Source organism: Carya illinoinensis, chromosome 4 (assembly GCF_018687715.1).
Source record: "Carya illinoinensis cultivar Pawnee chromosome 4, C.illinoinensisPawnee_v1, whole genome shotgun sequence".
Classification (NCBI taxonomy): Eukaryota; Viridiplantae; Streptophyta; class Magnoliopsida; order Fagales; family Juglandaceae; genus Carya; species Carya illinoinensis.
Genome location: NC_056755.1, coordinates 37,941,674 through 37,955,488, shown reverse-complemented (window position 1 = coordinate 37,955,488; position 13,815 = coordinate 37,941,674). Strand labels below are relative to the sequence as shown.

Below are 13,815 nucleotides of genomic sequence, written 5' to 3'. Positions count from 1 at the left end.
TAAAATGATATTTCTTTATTATTATTTTTTCTCTTACTTCACTTTACAATATTAACTATTCACTCTTTTATCGTTTAGATTTTTTTTAAAAAAATTTACGCTAGCAAATATTTTAAACAAAATTTTAAATTATTTTTTACGGATATGATAATATTTTCAATTCTTTTAAGAATAGTATAACTTTTTGTCAAAATTCTTTTTTCCCAATGGTAATATTTTGTAACAGTTAAATTTTAAAAATTAGTAAGAAACTGAAATATATAATTAAATTTGGAATAAAAAAACTAGAATTATATAATTATTAGGGAATAAAAATTGTACATAGCATTGTTGAAATTAATGTATATTTGTTAATAAAAATTAGTTAAATGTTTAATAAAAATGATTTAGTTAATATTATTGAAAGATATAAAAATATAATCTGCCCCACATTAACAGAAATAAGAAAATTTGATTTTTTTTGTTATTGTTTGTAGTTTTGAAAAATGAGGAAAAACAAATATATTTAAATACATTTATTAATTTAGAATAAAAAACCCAAAAGAATGATTTAGGATTGGTACACTTACTCTCCAACTGTACAAATCCCAAAATTGAGAGTTAGTTTAAGAAGCCGCCACTTATCATATTTGTTTCCCTATAATTTGAGTAAGGAATATTTATGAAGAGGCGAATGTAAATGCTCTTAGACAATGCCACAACCTATATATCAAGTCTAATCTTAGACATCATTGCAAGATTTTAAGTACATAGTATTTCAAAAAGTTGAATTATTATTATTATTTTTGTTTTAAATTTAAAAAAATTTTAATGATTGAATGAAAAATTGAAATATAAAAATTTAAAATTAAAAAATATTTATATTTAAATAATTTTAGATATTGATAAGAGTTGAGACCGTTTCAACATCCAAACAATGGGCCTTACGGTCCATTGGAAGGATAGAGAGGCAATATATATGTGACTATATGAGCCTCAAGTAATATTAGAGCATCATCAAGTACATTTAGATTAGCGAAAGTTTTCCTAAATTTTAGCTAAAATTCATATTTTCCTAAATTTTTTACTCATCTTTCAAAAACAACCTACATCACACTCCTTATTTTTTCTCTACTTAATTAAAATGAACTTTCTTGTAAAAGGAAAGAATGACATATGTAGAGATCATAGTGCTAATTATTTGTAAAATTTTTACATGTAGTCACTTTTACGTACTTATTTCTCACTCCACTAATGTCATTTGTTGCTTCATTTTTTTAATATCAAATAATTGATTTGACTACTCACATCAGTGACTGTATGTAACATTAGTGACTAATCAAAAGTACACAAAAGTAATTGTATGTAACATATTTCATATATATATATATATATATATATATGTATACTAGCAATAGTTCAATGTGCATATGTGCAAGGCACATTTCTCTAGTTGAAAGAATATAAAATTTGTGAAAATAATGTGTCCTAACAGTAAACAAATTGTGACTCCTTGCATGTGGCACAACATTGTGTAATTCAGTTAGTTGTTAGTTCACAATCAACAAGGACTTGAAATTGTACATAATTAAGATCTATTAGTAAATAGCCCAATGAACAGGGGCTTGAAACATAATATCAGCAAGCATTATGAAAATTGCTCAAATTGTAAACCAAAACAAACAAGATCATACAGTTCAAAGTTATAATTATTATTATTATTATATAGAAGTAAACAAAATATATAAATTAAAGAATAAGCAAAGCCATGTTCAGTACAGAAAATGCCCTAACTACGGAGCAATGATACAAGGAAATCATGAAAATCTTAGATATTAAAATTAACGGCAATGGCCCAAGTACAAAGAGCTATAAAAAAGAAAGCTTTTAGTTTCTCCATTGATCTCTCTTTGTCATCGAACGTCGTTCATTGCCCTCCTGCCACACACACCACAAGATGCAAATAGGAATCATTTTCCATATAGTATTGATCTGTTGATTGCCTCTTAAATCTGTCTAACTAGCTAGGACCGTCACTACAGTCTCAGACATAATCCAACCCAAGTCTAATCTACTAAATACCCCGTTCCATAACCCTCGAGTTATCTCACAATGTAGTAGAAGATGGTCCATAGATTCACCCCCCTTCTTACACATGCAATACCAATTTGAGATGATCACCCCTCGTCTCCTCAAATTATTCATTTTGAGGATTTTACCCAACGAAGCAGTCTACACAAAAAACACTATTTTGAGAAGAGCCTTGTGTTTCCAAAGCCTTTTCCATGGAAACTAAATAGGAAGCCCTTGTGATATAGACTTATAAAACTAGCGAACCAAAAATAAGCTTTTACCTATAGGTATCCACCACAATAAATTAACATGCTAGTTACTCGATTTGGTTGAGTACAAAAGGATGAAAAAAGCTTCGAAACGGTCCATTTGCCAATCTTGTGCCACCCGACTAAAATTGATGTTCCACTAGATTTGTTCCCTCGCTATCGCCATGACTTCTGCCACAAAAATTTTTTTGGCACTTGCAACCCTAAAAAGTGTAGGAAATAAATCCTTCTTTTTTTTTTTTTTAATAGAATAGATTGGGAAAAATCTTGTCAGTATGAAACACAAATGAATAAGTCAGCTAGCATGGATTGAACAAGAAGTGTCGACCCACTTGAGGCTCATAATGAAAACCATGTCTAAATACAGACTATTAAGGATCACTACAAAAACACAAGGGTTTCAAACTCATTCATCTTCCTAGCTGCGCAACCTAGCAAGCTTGTTGGTCACAACAACATCAAGTTGGGCGGCTCTCTCCACAATTTCTTTCCTCTTCCTTGTGGAGACATTGTGTGCAATCTCAGCACAATACGTCCTGAAGAAGTGTGAAAACACAAAAACTAAGCACAAACGCACAAAAACTGAGCAAGTTGCAGTAAGGGCTGCAGCTTTCATCTACCTGTTGTGCATCATCAGCAGCTCTAGCTCCTTGACATTGTGCACAACAAATTTCTTGAAGCCGTTGGGTAGATAATGACAAGTCTTCTTGTCTGAACCATAGCCAACATTGGGCATCAGTGTGCATCCTTTAAACTTTCTTCTCACGCGAGAATCAATACCCTTTGGCCTGTGCCAGTTTGTCTTGACAGAGATCTTGCGGTCGCTCTGGGGCCTCTTAAACTTCTTGACCCGCTTCTTCACGATCTTCTTTGTAAGCAACGGCACCGCCATTTTCTCCTACTTTAGAGAATAGGCTTTGCTTGGCGGCCTGTAGGAAATAAATCCTTCAGAACACAATTACCACACCAAATATTATACCACAATTTGATCCTGGCCTCCTCTCCTAGACGAAATCTTGTATGACGAGAAAAGACCCCCATCCTCTTCTTATATGTTTCCACAACCCCACTCCATAAACTCCTCTCACTTCATTGGTACACCATCCCCCCATAATCCACCATATTTACTCTCAATCACCAACTTCCATAGGGCTTTTGGTTCTTTATGGTAACTCCACAACCATTTTCCAGGTAACGCCCTATTAAAATTTCTCAAATTTCTAATGCCTAAACCACCTTTTGAAAGAGGACTGCAAACCTTCTCCCACTTGACTTTGTGGAATTTGAACTCCTCGCCTATTCCACCCCACAAGACATATCGCTGTAGTTTCTCAATACGAAGTGCCACACTTGCTAGAATAGGAAACATAGACAAAAAAATAGGTCGGTAGATTAGATAATGTATTCTTTATTAGGGTAATCCTACCACCTTTTAACAGGTACATTATCTTCCAACCTACCAATCGACGCTCTACTTTCTCAATCACTGTATCCCATAGAGAAGCTGCTCTTGAGACGGCCCCCAACGGGAGGCCAAGATATGTCATAGGGAGTGAGGTAATCTTACACCCCAAAGTGTTAGCCAAAGTTGTTCACATCACTAGTCTTGTTTCCCACTCTCTTTATCACTTTTTATTATCCGCTTTTTCTTTTGTTCACCACAAAGCTGTGAAAGCCACTCCAAATTATCAGATGTGGTATTTACAGTAGGTTTAAACTTTAGGAGCTCCTCTTATGATGGTTCAACTTCCCAGCAACTTCTAGAATTTGTTGGTATTTTCTTGAACAAATATCCTGCACCCTTGAACATCAGACCATCAAGAACTTTGAAAATGGCGTCAACCTCACAATCACGTTTGAATTTAATAAGAGGCCGAAACTCCCTACAAAGTTTGAATACAATCATTTATTTAGGAGAAGTTGAGAATTCGAAAAGACGAATTAAAAAAGAAAAGATTATGCATATTACTCAAGTTCACTTATGCTCATCAATCTTGGTTCTGGTATGGAATTTTCCTTGAGCTTAACTCCCCCACCCTGCAAGAATGATATGCTAAATACATGATTAACAGTACACGTACCAAGTTCATTAATCCCGAAGGAAAAAAAAAAAAAAAAAAAAAGGAACAATGTTCTAACTGCAGTGAAGAAACCACATAAACTTCACAAAAATTAAAATAATAAACCCAATTCCTTTCTCCTGTAAGTAACCCTTTTTCCTTTTAAAAAGTTACAAAAGCAACATGTCTTTTATCTAGAGAACTCAATTTCCTTTGTTGCCTTTTCAATTCTTTTCCAATCCAACGACAGTCCAAACCTCCATATCTCTTCATGGTTTTCTTCTTTTCTCTTCCATGAAAGTTGCAAGTCAAAGAAGCCACACAAAATCACACAAACAACAGGCAACAAAAAACCAAAACAAACTGCACAGAAAAGTAGAAAATTGAAACAGACAACAACAAAAATTGTAATAGACAGCAGCAAGTTCTTTTCTCTCTCAGGTACTTCAAGTTTTCAACCTTTTCCCCTTGATTTCTTAATGAATTATAGCTATAAAACATCCAGAAATGATTGCTAATGGATGCAGCAACACCATGTAATTGGGAGTGTTGGAGTACTATTGTTACTTCAAACCTAATAAATCAATTATAGTCAAGCAGGTCTTTAAAAGAGAAAAGAACAAAATAAAGTATTGCCTGAACAATTCACAAGCAAAAAAGAGTTTATATATTATTATCCATGTATGCATTTCACCCATTTCTAGGGGACAGAAAGTTAAATCCATGCCAGTTACATGACTTGAATATAGATATTGATGAAGACAATTCAGCATAATAAAGCACCAACCTGCATATATCCTATTTGATCCAAAACATCACGGGACACATCTCTGTAAAGAACACCATTCTGAAATACAAGAAAAAAAATAGAGAAAATAAATTATAATAAATATACAGCAACAAACAAGAAAATGGGAAAAGTAAACAATATCTAGACATTAGACCTCATGCAGATGGTTCATTGAGAGGGGTGTGAAGTATGGAAGCCAAAGGGCAAGCAAGGCATGTATTTAGAAGTATGCCAACATGAACTTGATTGGCACGAGTACACAGAACCTGAGTTACACAAGTTGAAGGCCTCAAAACTCTTCATGAGGTTTTTCTCTTTTAAGACTTGTGCTTCCTTTCCAAGACCTTTGACCTTTTGGTTTGAAAATCTTGTCAAACTAAGCAGATTTTCTAATTGCCAATTGGAATTATACAAAATCATTTCATCATTGCACAAAGCAATTCATTAAACATATGTATCCTCCTATGATCACCATATCACATTTTTATTCTACCATGGGGATGATTTTCTAGTGTGGGGAAGAAATGTTTATTCATGAATTCATGTCATATCAATTTCGTGCATACCACCATAAAGAATAATGTATCCACCTTTAGTAATATTATAAACTTGAGAGAGAGAGAGAGAGAGAGAGAGAGAGTGGACTGTTAGTATGATCAATTGTTGGGCAGTACCACCATTGAGTTTATATACTCTCTTAATACTCAAAAAAGTATATCAAATTTCATATTAATTGGATATCATTTACTATTGCACCCACAAAGTTCATTCTTTTGGGTTATATCTTTAATACAAATTAAAAAACTCTAAGGAAAAATTGGATGAAAGACTCAGTTTAATAAACCCAAAGAATGCAGGGCAGAATGGAGGGTTCCTGCCCAATTGTGGTCTAATATGTTGATGAGCCTGAAGCAAACAGGCCCCATACGCAAGTATATGTGGGAATTGAATTGGTTGTATTGAAAGACTGACCATATGTGAACAAACTTATTTTAATTTTAATTTATTGTCTTGTACAAAAATCCTTTTTTAAGATATACTAGTATTATATAACACAAAAAGTGAAGTTCTTAATAAAAACTCCCTTTTTACTGCTCTCGACAAATGTTCAAATTTATCGATAACTTGGGTAGTTAAGCCAATAGCAGAGATTATTCTCACTGCAGCCATTCAGCAGAAGCAATAGGAATACATAACTCCTTGATGTCTATGAATATAATAACATTGTTCTAATTAGCTGGTTTGGTACTATAAGCACATTTCGGTCGGTTGATCATATAGACTTTGGGAATACTGGGAATGTTTGGGCCATTCCCCAAACATTCAGGAGCAATGAGAACTTGGGTGAAAAACAGATCCCCCAACCAGCAGAAGCAATGGGAATTTGGGGATGACTTATATTGGAAATGTCTTCCAACATTTAAACCAGAAAAGATTTTACGCTTCAACATTCTGAGAGAACATTCCCCAACCCACCCCAAAGAGAAGAAACCAACCCCCACAAATAGGAAAAAAAAAAAAAAGAAGTCTTTTTCTGAAGTCCTAGTAATAACCAACAGATAATATTATTCGAGAATTGTCTATACATCAAAGAATGTCCTATATTTTCAATGTATTATAACCAGAATTCTCCTTGTCATTCTAGTAGGGAAACATCTCACCTTGCAATGAAAAATTATGACATATAGCATAAATTTTTAGTTTGTCGTCAAATCAAAATCAGCTTAAATGTGTGTGATTTAGAAATAAGAAATCCAAAAATTCTCCCAATTTGGAAGAATCATTGCTAACCAATAATTTCATTGCTTCATTAGCTGAGGCATTTGGTGGTAGTGGTCTTGAGTAGTCTAAGATATATACTAATGACCATATGAAGGCAAAATGGGAAACCACTGCGTCCCTACATAGAAGCCAAGAAATCAGAATATTATTAAAATATCCCCATTAAAACCTATTAAAAAATCCTAATTAAATTTATGCAAAACCAGCCATTCTTTAAATAGTGTCAAACATAAGCATAAATATTGTCTTTTTTATGAATCACCATCTAAGTAGTTTCTCCGGAATCAGTGATTCTACCTCACTATTCTGCTGCACATAGTCACCATTTGGCTTTTACCTCGATGGTATTCAGGGTGATAGCCTGTGAGTTTTAGATCTTACTTCCTGCATCTCTAGACAGATTGAGCTGGTTAACAATGTTCACTATTTAATATGATATCCTTGCTATTTATAAAAAAATAAAAAAAATAAATTACTAACATTATTGCAGAAGACAACTTTGTAAAATTGAAGCATAGACTAATAACGAAATAAGACAATGCTGATATCTCAACATAATGGCAACAGTTTCTGTAGCCAGAGAAATTACCAACAAAGAGGACATATATTGCAGCTTCTCCAAACTAAAAGGTGTCTTATTAATGGACAAAGAGGTCATATATGACGAGACCCCTATACATAGGTTCCACCATCCAAACAAAGAGGAAATATATCTGCAGTTTCTCTCAACATAAAAGATCCTGATGATAATTTACAATCTGATGTTGAGAGAAGCAAGGAACTTGGAGACATGGTACCTTTTTTTGTCCAAAAGATGGAATTCAATTGGAGGCTGAGTTATTTCTCTTAAAAGGGTCAATGGACTTGTACGTACTCTCAAAGTAATGCAGATGCATGTCAATGGGGGCAAAAGGGACAAAAAGATTGGAACGATGAGGAGACAATTGAGGAAGGTGTGTGCAGCAAAGCATCTTGAAGAGAAAAAAGAAGAGAGAGAAGATTGGTCTGAGGTTAAAGCTATCTCCCACATTCCAAAAAGGAAAGATAAAATATGTAGAAAACCAAAAACCAAAACAATATCTCCATTGACATTTTAATAGTGAATGCTTTGGAAATTGAGCCTTTCTTACTTTCCCATATGTCCTGTCTCTGATATCATAATTTGCAATCTTCAAAAGCAGTTTTTTTGGCCCCTGTTTTATAAACTGATACCATACTGCTATAAGTTTCACATTATAATTTACTGCAGTAACTTAATCATCTGGCAGCAAAACTGCAGCAAATTTCCTATGAACCGATACCTATTATACGTTTTATAACTTACTACTAACTTACTCCCAGAGGATGGACAACTCAAAGAATATTGAAAGCTTGCATGGTTATCATTCATAGTTTAGCTTTTCATTGTGATCTATGATTTGTCTTAGGCGATAAACTTAGAGTCCTGAATTTAGTATCATGTGAATTTTCATTTTAAACTGCTATATATTTTTTATTTGACATGAATCACACGAAAAAAAGTAAGTTAACCATATATATATATATACATGCTATAATTATAATAATAGAAAGGGTGCCATGCATTGCCCCAAAAATAAGACCTATCAGATTAGTGTGTTAGAAAACAATTAAGAGATTTTAATTGAATCTCAGCTGCTTAAAGTACTTTTCTTCATAATGTGGCTTTAATTTGGAAGTATTTTTCTTACCCTGAAGTTAGAAATAATCAAGTTTTACTCTCTTAACAAAGGGAGAGAAGCATGTTTCAATTATTTATGCTTTTGTTCCTCCTGGTACACTGTTTAGTTTCTCTGAGCACCAGGACACTTGCTTTTACAAGAGTACAGACAATTTGTCTTGAAGGTTCAAAGTAGAGTATGCAATTGACATTTTAAATTGTAATATTTTTGTGCTTGCAGAACGTTCTCATTATGTTATAACACACATATAAACAAGTATACTAAAAAAAGGTTGTTTTTTCAAGTGCTGCACTCTTTGGTGGAGTGTAAACGTGGAAACTATTCTAAAAAGTTTCCTTGATGTTTTTTTTAGGTCATGGACATTTTGTCTATAGCGCACCTGGGCATGTGTAAACATACATGTGCTAGAGAGGTTGCATTTAACTATACACTATCCATATTTAACTAACACATTAATTAGGTATTATTTTAGATCTGTCTCTTCAGCACCTTCAATATTAATGTCCAAGAACAGTCCAGGTTCTGTGTGGTAGAAACTTGGGATACATGTGCTTTTGTAGTAGGGAAGTTGATCCATGGTTAGGTTAATTAAGAAAAAGTAAATCTCTGCTAATATCAAGCTGTTGAATTATTCCAAAAAGAGAAGCATTTTGTAATTGTTGTTTGCCAAACTAATATTCCTGTCTTTGTTGTGGGGTTAAGTATCTATCCCTAATCAAACAAATCTCTCTCTGCTGACTTTTAAGTTGTTCTCATAATTACCATAAAAAAAAATTGGCTCCATTAGAGTTTTTCTAGGAAACCAGAATCCAGAGGATGGACAACTCAAAAAATATTGAAAGCACAGAAGCACAACTAGTGTTATTGGACTTTTTTTTATCGGTAAATATGAATTTTATTAGAGAAAGGTGAAGCCAGTGTTATTGGACATTAATAACAGAACATTCTATAGTCATCACACAACTACAATATTATTGTTTTGGTTTTGTGAGAAGCAACTGAAATGGTTCCATTCTATAGTCCAATCACCTTCACATGTTCTTAACGTTGCAGTCCAGGCTCGGTAGGTATATTTTTCCCTACCGATTGTTCTGTTCTCAACATTGCAGTTGCTTTTCACAAAACTGTAGAGTTCTACAACACAAAATAGTCCAGGCACCTTCACAAAAATGGTGGAAACTCTATGACCATTCTATAGTCATCGGTTCCATAGTTTTGCTTTTCACACCATAATTTCATGCTGAAGCACAAATTCATACACGATGCAATATAGGAAATGTTTCAAGCATTTTATTTACTCCACAAACTTTTCAAGTCATAATGACCTCTATGTTTGCTCCTTACATTCATTTCTTTTAATTTAAAGGCATCTTCACAAACTTCTGTGATTAGATGAGTAAAACAATACCTGCAATATCCAATCCAGCAGCAGTGGCACATTTACAATAGAAGATGCTGAACTATTGGACAAAAGATCATCTCCAATAAAACCCATTAGTTGAAGAGATGCAACCACACAGTATGTTGCACCACCTGCGGCCTAAAATGAATGCTGGCAGTAAATATCATCACAAACAATTCAGACTTGAAATCAATAAAACTATAGGAAATAGCTAATTAATGTTGATGCAAACTTATTTTTCATTACTATGAAATAATAAATGAACAAAATTTCTTCACTAAGCTTATTCTTGAAATTCTCCTACATTTTTCAACATCTCTCATATTTTCACTTTCAAACATACAAAACAAAGAAAAAAATATCTCACTCAAAAACCTTTCCATGAAGTAGACACAGGCTCCATTTGGCACCTAGTTTTTTAATTACGGTTAGGAAGGGGGAAGGAAAAATCCAATTTAAAAATTGGAAGACATTATCCAATGGTGACATGAAGCATATAATCATATATTAATGTTACAATATTAAACAAGACGCCAATATTAATCGAATAATTATTGTTTGCAATAATTTAAAACATTTTTTATAAGTCGATTAATTCATATAAAAATCTTCTGTGGAAGGACTTGGAATTTACAACTGCATTCATCACTATTGATGAATAACAAGTTACATGCGATGCAACAGACAAATGATCTGATGGCTTCAATGTATTCTCTCTCCATCAGAAGTATAAGTTGGAATCTTGACATGCATATAAATTAAATAATGCATAGAATTCCTTTTTATTGACCTAAAATTCAAAGATGATAGTGACAGGTGCATGATTTCTTTTCATAAGCATAAAAAGTACACATACAGTAGATGGACATGGGTAGAAATACCTTAGACATAACAATGCATATAGCCTGTAATGATCATGCATTTTATATACAACAATATTTTTACAAGTAACATTTTATACACAACAATTATATGTAAAAAGAAAAGAATGCCAAACGGCATTTTCCAGACCCATAACATTTGTAGCCGCCAATCTCAAATTGATTACCACGAAGGTTCTCTTTTGTTAATCTGTGAAACATTCTCTATCTTCCACGTATGTTTTCCATATAACTCACAAGGTTTTGGCCCTGTATAGAAGTGAACATGACTTGTGAACAATTAATTATCCATTTGATTGAAAAAACAAACGGAAGAGGCAGAAGTAATCAAGAACTTCAATATGATGGGTCCAGAAACAATTATTTGGGAAAAGCAGGAAACTTAGCGTTTAGATAAATAGCATTGGCAATTTTATCAATTGGATTTTATGAATAATTGGAAGTTCTATTAACCTTCAGCTCAGATGGTCAAAACCAAACAAAAAGAAAATGAAGTATGAGTATATGAGAACTCTCTACAAAAAAAAAAAAAAAATTGACTAAAGTATAATGTGAATATCAAATTATTAACATAAAACTTCTACGGTATACTTAAGGCGATGGTTGATATTTAAATTTTCTAGAAGAACAAGATTTTAGAAATCATAGGAGGGATCCAGCAAATGATGTTAGAATTTTGAAAATATATCAACATGCAGGAAAAAAGAGTAAAAAAGTAAGGAATCTCGCATAAGAAAAGAGCCCAAAGGCATACCTCCATCATCATCGTCGATTCGTCATCAGAATCCCAGTAAGGAGGCAAAGTCGATGGGGTTCCGTTTTCCACCTGCTTGGAAGACCGCCATTCTACCAATGCTTCCCCATAGTGGCAGCGCTGCCAAGTTGAAATTCGCTCCACGGACCTGCCCACTCCAGACCAATGTTTTGAATACTGTACTACCGGTCAAGGCACTGGATCGAAATATTTCGATATCGGTACCGTTTCGTATACCGTTTTGAGATAGTCGATATATAAATAAATTATATATAAATATATATATAAATTATATTTCAAAATAATAATCTATATATGAATAAATTATATATGAATACATATGTATATATAAATTATAAATAGTTTAGTATGAATTGGGGTCAAAAAATAAGATTATAACTTAAAAAAATGAAAAAAAAAAAAAAAACATGAAAGCCGAATTACCGAAATACCGGCCGGTACGCAGGCCGGTACAGGCCGAAATACAAATCAGTACAGCCGGTATTTCAGCCGGTACAAAACAGGTACCTTACCTGTACCGGCCTGGTGACTGGTACGAAATGTACCGGCCATACCGGCCGATACGGTACGGTACCAAAAACATTGCTCCAGACTCCTCACTTGTAGTTCCCGCCATTGCTCACTCCAAAACTCTTTCCACCAACACACGTACTTTTCACAACATATTTTACAATCATATTTTAAAATGAGGAATAATATTATAAAATACCATATCAAAATAACACTACTTTATAAAATTATCTTGATTTTATATTATATATTGTGAAAAATATTATAAAGAGTATTGTCTTTATCATTGCTCATACACCAAAGAATTCGTTATTTATCAATAACAATTAACAAAAAGTACAAAAAACTGGCAAATTAGAAACAAGTGCAGATGTTCGTTTAAGATATCATAAGCTCGTGGATTCTATAGTCTAACAAATTAACAAACTTTAAAAGTCTTTTGTTTGGCTGCCAGGAGTTTTCATTGACATGATTTATAATTTTTTTTTTTTTTGGGGGGGGGGGGGGGGGCGGGGGAAGGGGGAATTTATCATTTTAGGATCTCTGTGTACTGTGCAGTCCAAACTCGTCGTTAGTAGCAAATTATCTTAATTTTATGCATTTCTTTCCCACTAATGCTGGAATAACTTGCATTTTTACTTTTATTTTATTTTATTTTTTATCGGCAAAAAGAATTAGAGGGGACGACTAGAGATGACTTTCCTATCAAGATGTGACTATAGTAGCACCCAACCCACTGGAGAGCCAAACAGGAAAAGTCTAGATAGTAAGAACCACAGGTGCTCCTTAGAAGTCAGATTTGAGCCATTGTCTGACCTCAATCCCACGAGGGCATCAATAGTCCATGAGCCAATGACTCACTAATAATCTTGAGCGCTTTACGTTATAGGATTCAATCCCAAAACTTACTGTCTACTATCAAACTCATGAACCACTGAAATACCACCATCAGTAGTTGCCTTTGGACTTTTTGCTCATTAAGAAAAACTCTAAAGTTGGGGCAAATTCGACGGTTAGTTGTATTAACTGTCGGTATATTACTAAAATAATATTCGCATAGCTAGATCTCCTTTACTTTAGATGTCTAAATTGAGTTCAAGTAGGTGCTGTTAGCTTAATTACCCTATTTTATTTTCTTCTTTCTTATTTCCTTGATTCTCTACTTTATTTATTACTAGCCATCCCGTTCTCTTAAAGGATTGCTCTTTTATATCTGTAGCAACTTCATTTGGCGCATGAGGGTCGTATGACTCTCTTGTTTTCCTTGACAAACCAATTTCTTCGATAAATCTTCTCATCTTTCCTCTATTTTTTGCTAATTCCCAGCAACAATATTCGAGTTAAGGCAATGCTCAATTGACATGAATTACAACTTCAATATCTCTATGTGATCCCAACTTGTCATGGCAACATGCAACATTGTATCTTGTACATACATTCATTTCCCATTCATGCAAGACGCACTTGTCTTGGACTTTTAGCTCATTAAGAAAACCTCTAAATTAGGGCAAATTTGAAAATGAACTGTATTAACTCTCATATATCACTAATATAAAATTGCATAACTAAATCCCTTTTCCTCAACCGAAATAGC

General features: G+C 33.5%; 2 protein-coding genes across 5 annotated transcripts; both read right to left on the bottom strand.

Annotated features, from left to right (window-relative positions):
* Window positions 1-2,576: 2,576 nt before the first annotated feature.
* LOC122306752 (60S ribosomal protein L32-1-like) lies at window positions 2,577-3,277 on the bottom strand. The gene is made up of 2 exons (XM_043119266.1): window positions 2,942-3,277; window positions 2,577-2,857 (listed from the first exon to the last, which is right to left on the bottom strand). The coding sequence occupies exons 1-2, from the start codon at window positions 3,211-3,213 to the stop codon at window positions 2,740-2,742; spliced, it is 390 nt and encodes a 129-aa protein (XP_042975200.1). The 5' UTR covers window positions 3,214-3,277; the 3' UTR covers window positions 2,577-2,739.
* A 424-nt stretch (window positions 3,278-3,701) lies between these two features.
* On the bottom strand, window positions 3,702-11,897 carry LOC122306750 (protein RNA-directed DNA methylation 3-like). 4 transcript variants are annotated; one of them, XM_043119264.1, is made up of 8 exons: window positions 11,691-11,897; window positions 11,104-11,185; window positions 10,062-10,205; window positions 7,251-7,345; window positions 6,963-7,071; window positions 5,169-5,228; window positions 4,291-4,358; window positions 3,702-4,204 (listed from the first exon to the last, which is right to left on the bottom strand). In XM_043119264.1, exons 4-8 carry the CDS (start codon window positions 7,277-7,279, stop codon window positions 4,054-4,056), a joined length of 417 nt encoding a protein of 138 aa, XP_042975198.1. In that variant the 5' UTR covers window positions 7,280-7,345; window positions 10,062-10,205; window positions 11,104-11,185; window positions 11,691-11,897; the 3' UTR covers window positions 3,702-4,053. The 4 variants fall into 4 exon arrangements, with proteins under 4 accessions (XP_042975198.1, XP_042975196.1, XP_042975197.1 ...); XM_043119262.1 differs by having other exon boundaries at window positions 10,062-10,193; XM_043119263.1 differs by having other exon boundaries at window positions 7,251-7,337; window positions 10,062-10,193.
* Between the last annotated feature and the right edge of the window lie 1,918 nt (window positions 11,898-13,815).

What these genes read in the sequence shown, in the direction of transcription:
- LOC122306750 (XM_043119264.1), bottom strand. Translation starts at nt 7,279, where the DNA reads ATGGTGACTATGTGCAGCAGAATAGTGAG. An exon ending in ATGAAGCAATGAAATTATTG is followed by an intron (nt 5,229 to 6,962) that starts GTTAGCAATGAT and finishes CTTGTATTTCAG; the next exon opens with AATGGTGTTCTTTACAGAGA. An exon ending in ATGAGCATAAGTGAACTTGA is followed by an intron (nt 4,205 to 4,290) that starts GTAATATGCATA and finishes CAAACTTTGTAG; the next exon opens with GGAGTTTCGGCCTCTTATTA.
- LOC122306752 (XM_043119266.1), bottom strand. Translation starts at nt 3,213, where the DNA reads ATGGCGGTGCCGTTGCTTACAAAGAAGATCGTGAAGAAGCGGGTCAAG. An exon ending in CTGCTGATGATGCACAACAG is followed by an intron (nt 2,858 to 2,941) that starts GTAGATGAAAGC and finishes ACACTTCTTCAG; the next exon opens with GACGTATTGTGCTGAGATTG.